The sequence below is a fragment of the Heloderma suspectum genome, chromosome 3 (genome assembly GCF_057233095.1).
Source record: "Heloderma suspectum isolate Gila_16-S chromosome 3, 16-S_ref, whole genome shotgun sequence".
Lineage (NCBI taxonomy): Eukaryota > Metazoa > Chordata > Lepidosauria > Squamata > Helodermatidae > Heloderma > Heloderma suspectum.
The window spans coordinates 32,666,175-32,685,277 of record NC_139460.1 but is presented as its reverse complement, the minus strand read 5'-3'; the positions used below and the strand labels follow the sequence as shown (position 1 = coordinate 32,685,277).

At 41.7% G+C, this 19,103-nt stretch overlaps 2 protein-coding genes across 4 annotated transcripts in view; one reads left to right on the top strand and one right to left on the bottom strand.

Annotated features, from left to right (window-relative positions):
• Positions 1-14,160, bottom strand: part of IFT88 (intraflagellar transport 88) — a 57,905-nt gene extending 43,745 nt beyond the window's left edge. For both annotated transcript variants that reach the window (XM_084842833.1, XM_084842834.1), the window contains exons 1-9: positions 13,841-14,160; positions 10,406-10,501; positions 9,667-9,729; positions 8,804-8,860; positions 7,901-7,954; positions 5,745-5,808; positions 5,598-5,667; positions 2,695-2,785; positions 1,043-1,147 (exon numbers count right to left, since the gene is read on the bottom strand). In XM_084842833.1, coding sequence (XP_084698959.1) covers positions 1,043-1,147; positions 2,695-2,785; positions 5,598-5,667; positions 5,745-5,808; positions 7,901-7,954; positions 8,804-8,860; positions 9,667-9,729; positions 10,406-10,495 — 594 coding nt within the window. In that variant the 5' untranslated portion in view covers positions 10,496-10,501; positions 13,841-14,160. The remainder of the gene's footprint in view (positions 1-1,042; positions 1,148-2,694; positions 2,786-5,597; positions 5,668-5,744; positions 5,809-7,900; positions 7,955-8,803; positions 8,861-9,666; positions 9,730-10,405; positions 10,502-13,840) is intronic.
• A 182-nt stretch (positions 14,161-14,342) lies between these two features.
• The window catches only part of CRYL1 (crystallin lambda 1), an 89,261-nt gene continuing 84,500 nt past the window's right edge, over positions 14,343-19,103 (top strand). Inside the window, exons 1-2 of one of the 2 annotated variants that reach the window (XM_084842823.1) lie at positions 14,343-14,389; positions 16,690-16,753. In XM_084842823.1, coding sequence (XP_084698949.1) covers positions 16,710-16,753 — 44 coding nt within the window. In that variant the 5' untranslated portion in view covers positions 14,343-14,389; positions 16,690-16,709. Of the gene's footprint in view, positions 14,390-14,880; positions 14,966-16,689; positions 16,754-19,103 lie in introns of those variants that run through there. The other variant, XM_084842824.1, reaches the window with a different exon arrangement.

The window sequence follows — 19,103 nt, the reverse complement described above, 5'->3', positions numbered from 1 at the left end:
GTAACATCAATTAATACCTAGTCTCTACCGTAGATCCTCAAGGTTTTTCATATAACCAGCTACCTGGCTTCTTACTCTTTTGTTACGATGATCAAACATGTCCAGGAACAAAAACACCGGGAACTGGTTTCACTATGAGGAAGACAGTATTTCAGAAATGCACTGCCTCCCTTCTCTCCTCTAGCAAAGCCCTGAGTAACTGCCTCTCCTAGCCTCACACTGGGTTCAAACGTAGGTCATTGTAGAGCCTCAGTAGCTCCTTCAACTCATCCTTGGGGCACACAGAGCCCAGTGAGGCAGCAAAGCAATGGATGCAGTCAATCTAGGCATAAAGTGTAACTCCAAACTGAACAGGCCTGAGGGAACAAAATGTGGTGGCTGCAGCTTCTGTGGCCATCAGACAATACCACCAGGTATAGAAGTTATTAATGTAAAAATTCTACCTTAAGCTAGGTCAAGCTATGCATTATAAACAAATATATATGCAAAACCTATTAGCTTATTAACTCTTAAAGAGCATCGTAATAATAAAGTATTTTAACATCATGAAAACATACTTTGCAAGTGCTGTGTCAAACCTGGGAAACTGTGGTTGAAATATACACAATAACTACACTCCTCTGAAGTAGGAGTAATATCATTTGCTTAAAAGGTATCTGGGGTCACAAAGACATCTCTCTGGACCACTGTCAAGCAGCTGTGGAGTTTAATTCTATTTTGTTATAGAGAATGTCTAATTTTGGGAATGTCTGAAATCCCAGAGTTATGTGGTAGAGATCTGAAAAATGTTGGCAATCAACTAAATAGGATTACCAGCATTCACAGGGGAATGTCTGAAAAGTTGAAAAGTGTACATAGCTAGTATCAGACATTCACAAAATTCATTGCAGAGTGCCAGCAATCACATGTGATTATTACCATCCTTCAAATTTTGGACATGCATTCTAAAATAATATAAACCGGGTATTCTGTTTTTGCTATATATGTTTGCTTGAGGCAAAATGGGATAAAAACTGAACTAGTTAAATAGATAAGCACTTACAGTGTAAGTAAGATCTAGGTTGATGTTGGCAGGAGACATAGTCTGCTCACGTTGCCTTACCAACGCTCTCTCTTTTCTTCCAGCATCTTTTGCCTTTTCAAGAGCCTTAAAGAGAACAAGTACTTTTCAGTGGTGTCTTCTGCCCTTTACTGCATAAAACAAGTTCCTTTCACATATACCTACACAAATGTCTACAGCATACATACAAACAATCTGTAGAAGAATAGTAATAGGGCATGAAACAACATATTCACGTAACAAGAATACTTAAACTGGAGATCAAGTAGGGGCTTTTCAGCTGAATTCAGTGGTGTCCTTCCAAAAAAAGTGTGCTTAGAAATACTATTATAGTGTGCCAATATGAAATCTCAGAAAAACTAAAACATAAACTTACAAGCAAACAAAATGTGAAGATAAACATATATCAATTTACTACCATTAAATGGCAAGAAAACAGCTTGGATCCTAAGAACCATAAGCAGTGTTCCACTCATGAAACAGGTCTTTCATGCCCCCTCTTCCCTGCTGCAGCCCCAAGCAGCCACTCAAAAGTCAATCTTCAGGGTTGGAGGACACTCAAGAAAGGTTTAGGACTTGGCATGGAGGACTGCAGACCAAGAGGGGAGTCATGGAAATCACCTTGCATGAGCAGAAGCACCTTTCCATTCATTCAGCTAGACTCCCAAGCCCATGTTCCTATTTTACACATGACATCCCGGGCACAAGTGTTACTTTCTTACAGAGCCCATTCCAATGAGTAGAGGGTGCTAAAGAAAATCTGCAGCCAGTCATTTTGTTCCAAGAAAAGCTGTGTGACAATGGCCAGAGGCAAACGGGCTAATTTTTGTGGATATTCCACACACAGCCCATCACGTATAAACATACTTACCATATGAGTCAGCCAATTAAGATTATGAATGGGACAATTTATTTGTGTTTATTCATTTATTAAATTTCTTAATCACCCATCTGGCCGGTCATCCGGCCACTCTGGGAGATGCACAACAATACAACAATCAAAAACAATAAAATGAAGCATTAAAACATCATGTTCTAAAAATACCCTAACCCACGCCAAATGCCTGCCTGAACAACTAAGATTTCAATGCATGACGGAAGCTCATTAAAGAGGGGGCATGGCAGAGTTTTCTAGGGAGGAAGTTCCAGAGAGTGGGCGCCACCACAGACAAGGCCCTCTCCCCCGTCCTCACCAGCCTAGCTATCCTGGCTGATGGGACAGAGAGAAGGCCATCAGAGGCTGATCTTGTTGAGCGACCTGTCTGGTATTGCTGGAGGCACTCCTTGAGATAGGCTGGGCCGGAATCATATAGAGTTTTAAAAGTCAAAGCCAACACCTTGAATTTGGCCCAGAAAACAACTGGTAGCCAGTGCAACAGCTTCAGCACCAGAGTGATGTGATCACACCGGCGGCTGCCTTTAATCAGCCATGCTGCCGCATTCTGCACCTACTACCATTCATGTAGCAGGTATTTCTATATGTGATGAGATGAGCATGGAATGCTTACATAGGCAGCCATTTCATTTGCTTCAGCCCTCAGTATGCAACATGAGCTGGAAATCTGAAAATTATACAAGGAAGAGCTGTGCTGTATATCACAAGGCCAAAATATAAATTAAAGTCTGTGACTTACCAATTTTAAATCTCCACAACTGTGAGCAATACAGCTTTCTTCAACCAACTCATTCACTTTTTTTTCCAACTGTTTAATCTTTCCTTCTGGACTACATTTAAGGAACACAATAGAATCATGTATCATGTTGATCCAGAAATTCCAAGGCAAAACCATTTTTGCTAATGCATATTTTATATCCAGTTTTGTTCCTTCTTTGGCTGCTCTCACCTGTATTTATACTTATTTTATTCAGGGATTTCTATTCTGCCCTTCTATAGTGCCTATACACTCCTCAAGGGGGCTTAAACAATTAAGGGTGCAATCTTATGCATGTTTAGACAGAAAAAAAATCCTGCAACTCCCAGCATGCCCCAGCCAGCCATGAAGGACTTTTTCCTGTCTAAACATGCATAGGATTGTGTGTTTAAAATCACAATGTCAGTAAAATACAATCAAAATATAACAAAGGCAGAGACCACAGATAAAACATAACCTTTTACATGAAACAGCAGATACGTGGCAGGCAAAAACCTGCTGGAATAAAAATGAATTTACCAACCAATGAAAGACAGCCAGAGAGGGGCCATCTGTGCTTCATGGGACAAGGCATTCCACAACAGTGGTGCAGCCTATCTCTTATTGCTATAAAACGTGCCTCCACCCTAAGTGCAGCACAGACAAGGCCCTCTCCTTCTGAACTTAGGGTGCAGGCAGGATGGTAACCTTTAGAGCAGCCTCCCCCAACCTGGTGCCCACCAGATGTGTTGGACTAAAGGTCCCATCATCCCAGCCAGCATGGCCATGTAGAAGGCACCAGGTTGGAGAAGTCTGCTTCAGGGATAGGCTGGGTTGCAACCAGAAAGGAGCCTCCTCTCTGGTGGCAGCAGATTTATGGAATGCCCCCCGTGAGATATAGAGGTTTGCCTGATGCCCTCATTGGGTTGGATCCAAATATGCTTTGTACAGACAGAAAGGCACTGTCTGGGTCCTCAGATGATGTTGCTTGGGAGGGGCTGAACCTCAGTGCATGCAGAAGGTCCCAGGTTCAATCCCCGGCATCTCCAGGTAGGGCTGGAAAAACTCCTGCCTGAAACCCTGGAGAACCGCTGCCAGTCAATGTCAACAATACTGGGCTGGATGGACCAATGGTCTGACTCAGTATAAGGCAGCTTCCTGTGTTCCACACAAGGTAGCCCCTCTGAATTCTGCCAGTTCCCTGCTCCTGCTGCAGCCCCATACGCTCCCAAGCAATTGCAGAAGGTCGTCCAAACCACAAGAGCAGATTTTAGTGAGCACAGAGGGCTGCATTGGGGAGAAGGAGGCAGGAAAGTCCTGTTGTGCATGAGCAGAAACTAGCTTGCACTTCTCTGGACCCTACCCACAGACAGCTTTCATGTGCCAGATCAAAACAATTTGATTCTTCCTGGATTTGGAGGGACAGTTCTGTTTACTCTTACCTCTGCACTGGTTTGTATTTTAAAACTGCTGCTTTTAATAGGGCTGGCTTGTTTTAATGCTGCTAGCCTTGTTAATTTGTTTGTAAGTGTGTGCATATGTGTGCGTGTTTGTGTGTGTATGTATTTATAATTTGCTATGAACCACCTTAGGAGTACAATATGGAAAGGTGGGATATAAATATGTTAAACAAACAAACAAACAAACCAAATAAGATATCATGGATGATGCAGCCCTTATTAGTGAGCTTTTCTGGTTGCTACAAACTGCCCTGTTCCTCATATTAAAAAGACCTTCATCTTTCAACTGGTCCCCATTTTTTAATTCAGACAGAATCCTTGAGGACAGGCATTCAGTTCTCGCTACAGTTAGCTCAGACCTCACACGTTGGGAACCACCAACAACCTCAAACAGCTTGATTTGTTACATTTACATCCTGACTTTCTCTCCAAGAAGCCAAAGGCAGAGTCCACAGTCCTCTTTCTCTCCACTTTATCCCCACACTGTGAGGTAGGTTAAGCCAAGAGCCTGTGACTGTCCTAAAGTCACCCAGTGAGCTTCATGGCCAAGTGAACCAACCTGGGTCTCCCCAGTCCAAATGCAACAGTCTACACCACACTGACTAGAACTATTTGCCATGGGTAATATTTTTTAGATGTTTATAACCTAGCTTTTGGTATTGTAGTTTATTGTGATTTATTACTTAATTTTGTATTGTCAGCCTCTCAGAGAGCATTGCTATAGAAGGCTAGAGAACATTAATGAGTAATGCATTATGATAAATCACAACATATTTGTCAGTTAAAAAGTGTGCCTGTTATGGAAGGCAGGGAAAAAGATATGAAGAGAAGATATTGAAATGGTGGTATTTTGGGCTGGTGAAAGATTTTGACCTTATTTTGCAAGGCTAGCCGTCCTTGCTCCACTTTATGTTTATAGGATTACCAAATTGTAAATGGCATATTTTAATGTATTTATGCTACTTGATATGTAACTAAACGTAGCTCTGATGTAATTATTCGCTTATAAAACAATGAGAACATTGAAACATTTAAATCAATGAATGAACCATGTATATCCAAGTCCTAGGAGAGTACTTAAAGCTGGCATCTTGGACAGCAAACCATTTTCCACAGTAATCACACTAAACTGTTCTATAGCACTGTGTGGTTAAAAAAAACAAAAAAACAGGACCACTGATACATTCAAGTCATACTGCAGCAGCATGAGAAAAAGAAGAGAGCCTCTTGGAAATCAAAGAGCCTCTTCAAAATCAAATTCTATTTTCCCTGCCCAGAGTCCAGACATCCTAAGTGGTGGAATCTTGATGAAATTGATAATTAGGGTTCATTTGGAGAACTTCCAGTATTTATATGAAGAAGTCTCTACACATTAAAATTACTGATTTTAACAACAGATATGAAACTTTAGCAGCAAAAGAGACTGAAATAAAATTGCCTACATACCTATCTTCATTTTTCGTTTCTAGAGGAGGAGCTGGACCCCTCACATGGCCAAGAGGATCAAATGCAGAACCTGCAGATTAGTAAACAGTATTGAGAACCATGCCAAAGTCCCATCCTATTATAGCCAAGGATTTTCATAAAATGTACCTCTTGAAGCTGCTTTGGTAAAACCTGCTGCCTGCACTGCTGTCATAGGTCGAGCAACACCATCCTTAAAGAATAAATGAAGACATTTTTATGTTGACAACCATGAGGAAGCAGGAATTTGAACCGAGCACAATGCTGATTATTAAGTGATAGAATACAAACACCGAATAAATTCTATTACACTGAACTGTACTCTTCTGTAGGTACTATATAATACATTTATGACATTTTTATTGATCAAAACTGCAATCCTATACAAACGTATCCAGGCGTAAGTCCCACTGAAAACAATGGGATTAACGTCTGAATAAATTTTATTTCTTTTATTTATTACATTTCCATATCGCCCAATAGCTGAAGTTCTCTGTAAATATCCATAGGATTGCTCTATAATACATTTTACTAACATGCATCTATCCTACATGTACCCAGGACAGTAATATTCTCAATAACATTGTTGTTCAGTCGTGTCTGACTCTTCGTGACCCCATGGACCATAGCACGCCAGGCCTTCCTGTCCTCCACTCTCTCCCGAGAGTTCATATTCATTGCATCGGTGATGCTATCTAGCCATCTCATCCTCTGCCGTCCCCTTCTCCTTTCGCCTTCAATCTTTCCCAGCATCAGGGTCTTTTCCAGTGTCTTTTCTCGTCGCATTAGGTGGCCAAAATATTTGAGCTTTAGCTTCAGTATCTGTCCTTTCAATGAGCAGTCAGGGTTGATTTCCTTTAGGACTGACTGATTTGACTTCCTTGCAGTCCAGGGGACTCGTAAGAGTCTTCTCCAGCACCATCTCAATAACATAGACAATATTTACCATAAGGTTTGACACTGCTCAGTTTCAGACAAACTAAAGCCCACATAATATATGTCAAAGAGTATTTCTGGAGAATGAATGGGAAAAGGTGGCAATAATGGCTACAGCCACTAGATCAGGGGTGCTGAACCTCTTTCAGCCTGAGGGCTGAATTCAGTTTCGGAGAAGCTCTTGAGGGCTGCAAAGGGAGAAGACAAATGGGCCAAAGGCAAAGAGGGAAGGACCAAGACAAAAGGGCCAGGGTCAAAATATAAAAAATACCAGCATATTTTAGCTTAAAGGTCTTACTGCCAATAGCGTAAGCCTTAGGAGAGGCATTTCAACCTTTTAGAATGGCGAAAAAACTGCACAAAAGCCAGGAAACCACCAAATGACAGGCGGTCAGGATGGGGGAGCATGAGCCACCTGGTAATATGGGGAAGGGGGCGTGGCCATCTGGAAGCCCTTGATGGCTGGATTAAGAACCCAAGTGGGCCCAAGGTTCAACAGCCCTGCATTATATGATGGACCCAATCAACCATGGTTAGGGGATCAGGAATGTTACATCTGCACCATCTTATGTTGGAAAGAAAAACAATGTCCTTTGTTGTCTAGAGACTTCTTCAAATAAATACAAGATGTTCTCCAAATGAAGCCTAATTATCTATTCCCTTAAAAAAAATACAAATATTCTCAACAGCTGCTCTTCAGATAAGAGGAGAAGGATAGGGAGAATAAAATAAACTGAATGGCTACTGGACCTGATGGCTATATGCTATCTCCAGTATCAGAGGTGGTATGTACGTACACCAGGTGCTTCCGAACATGGGCAGGAGGGTGCTTTTGCACTCGTGTCCTGCTTGTGGGTTTCTGGTCGATAGCTGGCTGTGCGAACAGAATGCTGGACTAGATGGAGCCTTGGTCTGATCCACCATGGCTCTAATGTTCTTATGTGCTATGTTCTTAAACAGTACAATGTTATACATCTCTACTCAAAAATATGCCCCATTGAGTTCAATGACACTTATTCCCATGTAGCTGAACATAGGATGGCAGCCAAGAGGAACTTTGCCCCAGGAATTATACCACTAGGTCCTTAAATTGCAATCAAATGCATGACGTAAACTCCCCTGAGCTCAATGCACAAGGCAACATCACAATTACTCTTTTATTAAGAAGTTAATATTATGGAATGCTACGGTTGAACACTTAACAATATATCCTCATTTTCAATTCGTGTTTCATTCCTTAAATGTAAAATTAGCTCTACACCACTGTGACTCATCTCTCGACTTGCTCTGAATACTACTGTTTATACTGATGGATGTCTAAGAACTATAAATAATTGCAGCAATATTACCTGTATAGCTGCTGTCATTGGTCTGCCCATTGATGAAGATAGTGTTGTCTTGGACTATCACAATGTAAGAAAATATTTTAAGTCAGTAAACACTGCATGCTCTGTTTATAAGGGAAGAACAGGGCTGGAGCACAAGAAACACTGTTCTGATACCATAAATAGAACACTTCTCTAATACCAATTGCAGATACATATATTGTTATCACATCTACAGAAGTAATGATGGGAACTCTCACTATACATACTAGACTTCTAAACGGTGTTGGAGGAAGGAACAATTCCAATTCCTTAATTGCTATAAAAATTAAAATTCATGTAAGAGGGCAGAATCATATTTTCCTCTTTATAAGAGGCACTGCCACTGGTCAATTCACATCTAGCATCCATAAGCCATGGTGTTGGGAAGGACAACTGAGTTAGACCACATCCTCCCTTTCCTTGCCACAGATACAGCAGCTCTGGCCTTGGTCTTTTCCAATTTTGCCTCAATTTCCCACCTCCCCTCATTCTTAAGCCTATACTTAAGCTTTATTTATAATGTTGGCTTCCAGCAAGCCAACACTAGTTTTTATTTCTTCCCTTTCCACATTGCACCAGCAATACTTAATGTTCTCTGAAGTGGGGAAGCCATCTCTTTCAAAAGATGGCAGGTGAAACAAATTATGAGTAGAGCAAATTCCAACAAATAGTCTGCAAGCCACACTGAGACCTCTCACTTGTCCCTGTCAGGCTTCAGTCCCTGTTATGTCCTTGTATAATGTGAGGCTCACTGCTATGTGATTGTATAGGTTGATTGGGATCAGGAACTTGAAAATTCAGCAGCTGTGTGTATGGATCACTCGAGAAAACACTGAGCCAAAGAAAGGAAAGCTGGGCAAATTTGAGTATACAATAAAAACTTACCCCATATCCAGTAGCTAAAGTTCGTGAACCAGATGTACCCGGAACTTTGGCTGTAAGCTTGTAAGAAGACAGTTCAGTGTGTTAATGAAGAATTATTCATTAGTTTGCAGAAACTAGATTGTTTTAAATATAACGACCACAGAAAATTATACTGAAGCTACGTACTGATTCATACAAAATGACATTTTCCTTTATTAGTGACAAAAAACAAAACTGTTTTGATGTCATCACCTCCTGTTTTTGGTGCAAATTCCTGTCGAAGGAGTAAGTAGTGAACCTTTTCCAAAATTTAGACAAGACTGCCGCCTACTGGCCAAGAAAGGAGAACACTCTTTAGAACTTGAATCACAGCTAGATGAACACTTCAATGGCTCTTCATGTGCAGTTTTCAAAGTAAGCTTTCACTGCTCTTGTACATGTATCTGTTGAATTCCCCCAATCTGCTTAGGAATTTATTAAAATATATTGTCCTTACTGCTTCACTGAATGCTTAGTATGAGTTTTGGAGCAAGACATTATTTGGAGTAAGATTATAGAAGAAAAATACCTGAAAAATTCTGGGGGCGGGGGGGACAAATGTAAGATAAAATGGCATCTTCCCTGATGGAGGACCAACAAAATACAAGGGAATAGCAATGGAAAGTCATGGGATTACACATACTAATTCTGTTGGATGTGAAGAAAGAAAACACACCTATCTTAAACATGCTTATGAGGAAGTGAGTTCCACTGAATTCAGTGAGACTTTATTTCTGAATAAAAATATGTGAAACTAGGCTGAAAGTGTTGCAACGGAAGTAAGGCTCATAAGAGTGCTTACAAATGCTTACACTGATGTATTTTAATTTTTAACATTTACTTACTGGAGGTCGTCTACCATGACTAGTTTTCACAGCCTGTTGAAAAGCTGGATCATTCTCTAAGTCCTAAAAGAATACAACAAAATATAAACAGCAAAAAAAAAAAGGAATCTTTGACTTTACAATTAATTTTGTTTGCTAGCATAGCTAAATAATACAGTTAGGTATTTCATTTGCTTTAAAAAAAATCTGTTTAATATACAGCTGGTTTGAACATAACTGATTCTCACTGCTTGATTGCTCCTGCTTGGCTCCTACTGTCAGTGAGAATGGCTAACCTAACCAAGAAAGCTCTGTCTGTGGTTTGTTTAGTGAACCAGGATCCCTGACTTGTTCTCTCCTAGCAAGCCAGAATCATAAGCCAAGAACAATCCCCGGCTTATGATGCTGGCACATAACGAGAGTAACAAGACAGGGATTCTGACTCAGATGTAACACTAAACAAACCATGGATAGAGGTTTCTTAGTTTGTTTAGCCACTCCTCCTGGTAGGAGGAGACAAGTAAGAGTGATCAGGCAGCATGCCGAGCTCCGCAGAATTCTGGCTTATCATTATGTCTGAACCAGCCCAGTCTGTATTTGTTATATTTGTGCATTTACACTGGTATATCACTTCACAAGCTCTAATCTTTTTAAAATGAATTATGCTGAACCAAACTGTCCTGCATATTTTCACTTTTGCTTATACGCAAGGTAGCACAAAACAAAACTGTAATATATCCTAATACAAATTGTATTTTACCTCTGTATCAAAGGTAGGGTTATACTCATTGTACCCAGAATAAAGGTCATCTTCATCTGCTTCAGGTGCCAGGTGGACATTTTTCATCATTTTAACCTACGAAACATTGAGTGTGTTATATTGTTGGCCTTTGATTTCAGCCATGAGTAAATATTTATCAATTTAAAATGTTAGTACAATGAGTGGTCTCCTTATGTTAATAACATATAAATTGTGCTCATGATTAACTGTCCAGTTCTTAAGCACTAAAATTTCACTTTGACTAAGTGGCTATGCTAGAAAATAGAAAACTTTCATGAATAGCCATAAACACAAATGCTGCAGTACAGAGTTGTCTGACTGGAGCAAAATCCTGCACACCAATTGCTGCGCTGAAGGCTCTCCCTTTTGTAAGGAACACATGATCAGCACTATCAGTTCTGCCAGTCTAGGCTCCTGCTTTCTCTGTTCCCACACAAATTATCAATAAATGCTACACTAAGTATCTATTTAATGGAGAAAGAGATAATGGGAATCCCTGAGGTCGGTAGAAGGCACTGAGATTTCTGCTGTGCCCAGTTATCACTGGTTATGGCTCAGCAACCAAATACCAAGTGGCAAGAAAATACCACCAGTAGAGTGCAATTCTATACATGTATATACTCACAAGCAAGGGTCTTACAGTGCAGTCCTATACAACTACTCAGAAAAGTCCTACTGAGTTCAATAGGACTTACTCCCAAGTAAGCATGTACAGGATTGGCGCTATAGTCTTTTCTTCAGTGATCAAGTATACACTTCTAATGGAGTAAATCAGGGAAGTCATAATATGGCCTAACAATATCTGGACAGATGGTAATCAGACACATTGGCAGACACTTTTATGTAAGCACTGCTTCTATATCATCGGTGTTACAATCTCAGATTAAAGGCAGTATTGAAGAGGAAGATCTTCAAGGCTCACCTGAATGCCTATACAGGAGCAGCAAGATGCAAGTCAATAGGAAGAGAGTTCCACAGTTCTGGGGCCACCAACAACAAGACCCTCTTCTGCATGCCAGCCTGCCTGCTCTTAATGGCTGGTACTTGAGAAGGACCCCTCCAGATAACTTGGTCCCAAGCTGTTTAAGGCTTTAAAGGTTAAGGGCAACACTCTGAATTGGCCCCGGAAGCTTATTGGCAGCTGGTGCAGAATCAGAATTAGGTATTCAGACTATCTGGCCCCACAAATATCTGGACAGCTGCATTTTGTACCAGCTTAAGAACATAAGACGAGCCACGCTGGATCAGACCAAGGGTCCATCTAGTCCAGCATTCTGTTCGCACAGCAGCCAACCAGCTCTTGATCAGAAACCCAAAAGCAGGACGAGTGCAACAGCACCCTCCCATAGACTTCTGGACTGTCTACAAAGGCAGCCCCACATAAAGCATGTTGCTGTAGTCTAGTTTGGAGATAACCAGTGCATGGGTAACTGAGGTCAGGTCTGACTACTCCAGATACGGCCGTACGTATGGTGTATAAGCCAGAGCTTGTAAAAGGAATTCCGAGCTGCAGCCACTACCTGCAACTTACCAGACAACGAGGTATCTAGGAGCGTCCCCCAAGCTACCCTCTTCCTCTTTCAAGGGTAATGCAATCCCATCCAGGGGCAGCTTCACACCATATCCAGACCCATCGACTTCCCACCCCACAGAACCTCATCACAGATGATTATTCATTTTACTAAAAATATAAGAGTTCTAGGACACAATCCTATGCATGTTTAGACAGAAAAAAAAAGTCCTATAACTCCCAGCATGGCTGGTTGCGATAAGAAGCTCATGATCTGAGCCACAGTCAGCTCCAGGTCTTGTTTTGACTGACTGTATAGAGCTTCTCCATCTTTGACTGCAAAGGACATAATCAATCTGATTTCGATATTGACCATCTGGTGATGTCCATGTGTAGAGTCGCCTCTTGTGCTGTTGGAAAAGAGTGTTTGCTATGATCAGCGTGTTCTCTTGGCAAAACTCGATTAGCTTTTGTCCTGCTTCATTTTGTACACCAAGGCCATGCCTGCCTGTTATCCCGGTGATTTCTTGACTTCCTACTTTAGCATTCCAATCCCCTATGATGAAGAGGACGTCTTTTTTTGGTGTTAGTTTTAGAAGGTGTTGTAGGTCTTCATAGAACCAATCAACCTCAGCTTCTTCAGCATCAGTGGTTGGGGCACAGACTTGAATGACTGTGATGTTGAATGGTTTGCCTTGGATTCGTACTGAGATCATTCTATCGTTTTTGAGATTGTACCCCAGTACTACTTTTCCCACCCTTTTGTTGACTATGAGTGCTACTCCATTTCTTCGAAGGGATTCTTGCCCACAGTAGTAGATATGATGGTCACCTAAATTAAATTCGCCCATGCTTGTCCATTTTAGTTCTCTGATTCCCAAGATGTCGATGTTCAGTCTTGCCATCTCATGTTTGACCACCTCCAGCTTACCTTGATTCATTGATTTTACATTCCAGGTTCCTAAACAATATTGTTCTTTACAGCATCGGATTTTCTTTTCACCACCAGCCACATCCAGAGCTGAGTGTCCTTTCGGCTTTGTCCCAGCCGCTTCACTCTTTCTGGCGCTACTTGGAAATACCCTCTGCTCTTCCCCAGTAGTATATTGGACACCTTCTGACCTGAGGGGCTCATCTTCCGGCGTCATATCTTTTAGCCTTGTGATATGTTCCATGCGGTTTTCTTGGCAAGAATACTGGAGTGGGTTGCCATTTAGACAGCATAGTAAGAAGCAGAGATATCACCTTGCCGACAAAGGTCCGTCTAATCAAAGCTATGGTTTTCCCAGTAGTAATGTATGGCTGTGAGAGCTGGACTATAAGGAAGGCTGAGCGCCGAAGAATCGATGCTTTCGAACTGTGGTGCTGGAGAAGACTCTTATGAGTCCGCTGGACTGCAAGGAGGTCAAATCAGTCCATCCTAAAGGAAATCAACCCTGAGTGCTCATTGGAAGGACAGATACTGAAGCTGAAGCTCAAATATTTTGGCCACCTAATGCAAAAAGAAAACTCCCTGGAAAAGACCCTGATGCTGGGAAAGACTGAAGGCAAAAGGAGAAGGGGACGGCAGAGGATGAGATGGCTAGATAGCATCACGGATGCAATGAATATGAACTTGAGCACGCTCCGGGAGAGAGCGCAGGACAGGAAGGCCTGGCGTGCTATGGTCCATGGGGTCACGAAGAGTCGGACATGACTGAACGACTGAACAACATGGCTGGTTGGGGCATGCTGGGAGTTGTAAGGCTTTTTTTTCCTGTCTAAACAGGCTAAGAATTCCACCCTTAAGAATTGCACATTAAAACACAAAGAAACACTCCCAGCTTGAACGTTATCAAAGCACAAGCCTAAATTTGTCAAGCAAAATGCTGCCAACGTGCGCGTTCTTTTGACCGAGTGCTTACCTCAATGAATGGTTAGTCCTCCCAGGGTCGGGAGCTGCAGTTAGTGACTCAAATTGACGTTTCTTTGAAAATATACAAGAAGAACGGGAATTAAAGCTCTGAAAATCTGTTTAAAATCTTATTTTCAAAAACAAACAAACAAACAATAGCAGCAATCAGCATGCTGGGCATTTGTCGGTTATCCTGCTATCTTTAAGTTCGCGTTGACTTTAACGCGGCTTGTTCATGATGTTTCTTCCGAGCAAGGCGGGTTCTACCTCGGGCGATCCACACCCGGGTTCCCCGTTGCTGTCAGCAACAGGGCCTATAGCCTCAAGCCCACAATGCCCCTCTTCAGGTTGCTAAGATACAAGAACGCTTCGCGCGGACACAGGAGGATAATCTGAGCATGCGTAGTATCATTGGCGAAGCCATTGGCCCCTTAGTCTGCCCACAGCTGTTGTCACATCCTGCTTTTCGCTGGAAGATAAGAGAATAAGGCGGGTGGGCGAAAGTAAGGGGCGGAGTTTTCTGGAGCGTTTGGGGCAGAGGGCGAGGCTGGGAGTGGAGGTATGGAAAACAGAGACACGGAAGAAGAGTATAAAAATTAGATGTAGAATGAATTAAGTACCAAAAGGTTCAAAGGATGGTCAAGCCTACGTAGGGGAGTGGAGAGAAACTGAGAGGAAGGCTGAATTTTAGATTTATGAAATTTTCCCCAAACTTATGAGTCCTGTTAGTAGGCTTTACGTATTTCAGGGTTTCTGCGGCAGTAGAAAGTGTTTTTTTTAACAACAAAAAAATTAGGAAGGGCCAGTTTCTTCGGTTCAGTTGTGCTCCTCAGAACTGTAGTCCTCTAGAAACTTCTAATCGTAACAACGATTTTGGAAGAAAGTCAGTGGTGTTGGCTGCTCTGAAATGGTCCAATGTATTATTTATTATTTATTTATTGCATTTATACCCCGCCTTTTTTCCTCTTGCAAGGAACCCAAGGCGGCTTACATTATCCTCCTCCTCTCCATTTCATCCTCACAACAACAACCCTGTGAGGTGGGTTGGGCTGAGAGTCTGTGACTGGCCCAAAGTCACCCAGTGAGCTTCCATGGCCGAGTGGGGACTAGAACCCGGATCTCCCAGCTCCTAGCAGTAAGCGAGCAATGGGTATTTACGTGTAATACTTAAATGTAGTTTTATGCCATGGTTATTTTCTGGTAAGACCTTTTATCCAGGAGAGAGTTTGTGAAGCGCCACCACTGAGAGTATAGCACCTCTCCCTGCTTTGTACCCTAGCCTTAAAAAGGTTTATTTCAATCAAGGACACAAGTGATGTATGAGAAAGTGAGAAGGTGGTCGAGCACAATCATTATTTGTATTCTGCTAACTAATAATATATGCCAAATGTTTGTGTGCGACCCACCTGATTTGTTACTTTATCACATAGACTATGCTGACACGCTTCAAGGTATAATGTGTACATATCAGAAATTGACAATCATGGCTATGGCATAGAACAAGTTGAATTAGTCAATTGGTTTTCTTTTAGGGTGCAATCCTATGCATGTTTAGACAGGAAAAACTCCTACAACTCCCAGCATGCTGGGCTGGAGCATACTGGGACTTGAAGGACTTTTTTCTGTCTAAGCATGCATAGGATTGTACCCTTAACGTCTCCTCTATTGCATATGTGGTCATCTTGAAAGGGATGTCTTGGGAAATAGAATATTTTTTCAGGAATGTTTGGGAGTTATGTGTTCATTTTTTTGAAAGAGTGCATGAAATACGTGGATATTGATCATTATAGTGCAGCTGCTGGGCTGTTCTCAAGTAATCAATACAAAATACGCAAACTGATTTATTGGACCAACTTCTGTTGATGTAGGAAAGTTAAAGCTTTTCAGCGACACATAATTCTTCTGCCTGATTAACTGAACAGGATCTATCTGCCTACATCAACAGAAGTTTGTTATATTTATTTATTTATTTCCCCTTTCTGAAGCTGCAACCGTATATACCTTTACTTGAGACTAAGGCTCATTGAGGCTTGCATTAGAGTAAACATGCATAGGATTGCAGTTGATAGATGCATTTACATGATCTGTTTTCCAAAAAAAGTACTCTTTCCTATTTTGATTTTATCCAATGTATATAAGTTGTAAAGATATGTCGCTTTAATGTTTAGTATTTTTGTCAGACATGTTTAGTATTTTTGTCGGAAGGCTGCCTGGATTTCACATCCAAGCTCTCATTAGGCTAGAACATGTTAGACTTAAATAATCCATAACCAATTCTTATTCGCCCAAAATATGATCTGTTACTCGGCAACTCTTTCAGGTAAGACACACACACCCATAACACTATAATAGCATATTATAGTAATTAATGAAATATTCATTAACATTATTAAGCAGTCTAAAGAAGTAATTACCTAAGTAACACATTAAATTAATATTTAACAGATGGGAGACTATGACTTCGGTTTTGGCCATCTTGATTATTAGTAATTACTTTTTTATTTAAAATATTTGTTTTTTAAAATGAATACTTTATTTCCTATAATGCAAATATTACATTCTGGATTATTTCTCCTTGTTTCTTGAAACTAGCAACTTGTTCTTACTCTTTGCCCATCCTTTTAGTTGGCTTTGGCTCTTCCTCTTATAATTAAAATCCTGCCCACTACCAGCAGGAGCCAATGGAAGAATGTTTTTGTGTATAGCAACCTCTACTAGTTGAGGGTAGAACTCTTAAACACACTAAAATCAACCCTTTTCAGGTTATATTAAAAAAAGAAGTGTGCTTTAAGATGGCACAACTTGATGTACCATAGGAGATACATGATCAGGATTTCATATAATTTTTTGTGTGGGTAGTTCCAGATTTGTACAATGAAATGACAAGTCCGGCTGAAAAAGAATCAACATGGCTTCTGCAAAGGTATGTCCTGTCCCACTAACCTTTTAGAGTTCACTGAGAGTGTCAATAAATATGTGGTGATCCAGTAGGCATTGTTTACTGAAATTTCCAAAAGGCTTTTGACAAAGTCCTTCATCAAAGACTCCTGAGCAAATCTGGCAGTCATGGGATTAGAGGGGAGGTCCTCTTATGGATCAGAAACTGGTTAAAGGACAGAAAGCAGAGTAGAAGTAACGGGTCAATTCTTGCAATGTAAAGATGTAAGGGGGAGTTGAGTCCCATGGCTACTTTATTTTTTTTAAGTGGGAAATCCTGATTACTGATTGTAGAGGAAATGCACCAGAAGACCATTGTATTTTGAGGAGACAGGAGAGTGGCGTGCCACAATTGTTCCTGGTATGCCTGAATCTCTTGGCGAACCTTAAGAACTTGGCCCCCTTAAGAGCTCTCAAACCTCTAGGCTGGAGGCTTTGCTTTCCAAGGTCAGTTGTCTGCGCGGGGGTGGGTACAATCTCAATTAGGTTGGCCACTGTCCGCTCACTTTAGCTTATCTTTTGGGCGGTACAAGAATGTATGAACATCATGAGATCTTAGAATCTGACTTTCACCCCCCAGGTGTGACGAACTAAGATGCTCCTCAAACCTGCATGTAGCAACAGGAGAACACAAGTATAAAAACCACCAGGGACTTGCCCTCAATGAGCTTGGAAGCAGACCTGGACCACTGAGGTGCTGCATGCCAGCCCTTTGACTGGGGTCTCTCTGTTGTCATTTACCTGGAGCTCTCAACAACTGAATGGGGAATTAAGCTATCTTGCTTGGTATCTTGTGTTTGTCTGTATAATTTTGCCTGCTATCTAATAAAATCCTTGATTTTGTCTTTAGTGCTTCTTAATCCTAAAAGAACCTTTGCCTCTTGGCAAAACACTGATCTCCGTAGCTTGTCTGCTTGTGCGCTCAGACTGTTTTTTCCTGAATGAAAACTGAAAGTTTACTTTTACTGTGTGTAAGAGAAATAATAGCCCAGTCAGAAAGGAGCCCTCCCCTACCCCCATGTTTCTCTGAGTTACTTTAGGGGCTTGACTGGAAGGAGGTAAGTCCAGAGCAAAAATGACAGTCTTGTGGACTACAGCCCACATCAGAAGAATATATCTCATGAAGTGGGTTGTAATCTAGGAAGGTTTATGCCATAATAAATGTGTTTGTCTTTAAAGTACCGCAAGATATGATATTGCGGCAACAACAGACTAACACATCTACACCTCTGGAAAAAGTCCAGAACTGAATGATGTAGAGATGCAAAAAGCAGCCTCCACTGCAGAGCCCCCCGAAATCCGTGGCAGAACGAAACCTCCCGCCCCACCACCCCACGAAAGGTGCACGAAACGGAGCACTTACCTGCTGCCGTCCGCGCTGACTTGCGAATGGCAGCCACATCTGCGGCCGCCATTCGCTTCCTCATTATAGCCATGATAGGTTACGTAAATAATTACGTAGCCTATCACGGGTAACACAGGGACGCCATTTGCGTCCCTGCGGAGGCCGTGATAGCCTACGTAAGTATTTACGTAGCCTATCACGGCAAAAAACAACAACAGCGGACGCAAATGGTGGCAGCTACGGCAGCCGCCATTTGCGTCCCTGCAGGCTGCCCAGCGGCCAGATGTCCGGCTGCGGGCGGCCCTGGCCGGCGGCTCCGTGGAATCTCTGCGGAGCCGGCCGGCCAAAATTTCAAGGGGAGGGACGGAGCGCCTCACTCCCACCACAAATGTCTCCCTTCGAAAAGGTAAGTGACTTTCGTACATCCCTAGAAATTTCCTCTCTGGATGATTCCTTTTGTGCACACAGCAGCCTTTATTTAATTAAATGTGTTGTGATACACTAGCCATTCTCATGTGGGATACAGTTTGGAAATTATTGATGTATGATAGTGGTGCAAGTTAAACAGAAAAGGACATGGGAAAACAAGGTAATGCATTCAGAGCTCTCAACAGATTTTATTATACGGACTAGAAAACTGAACGTCTAACCACTGTCGTGTGTTTTCTTTTTTCTTTTGCATTTTAAAGTTTTATACCCATCCATCAAAAGTCTTAATCAAGGCAGCCTACAATAAAATACAAAAATACAACAGTACCAAAAATAAAAATTGGCAGAAACTTAGAGATCTCCAGATTGACCCTTGGTTGGGAGCGAGAGTCCAAGGACTATATACAAATTCCATCATGCGAGTTAGACTGGATACCAGCGGAACATTATTCAAAGTTATCCCTGTCAATAGGGGGGTGAGACAGGGATGCCTGCTGGCCCCAACGTTACTTAATATATGTCTGAATGACATGGTAAATGCCCTGTCTGGTCCACAGTTCTT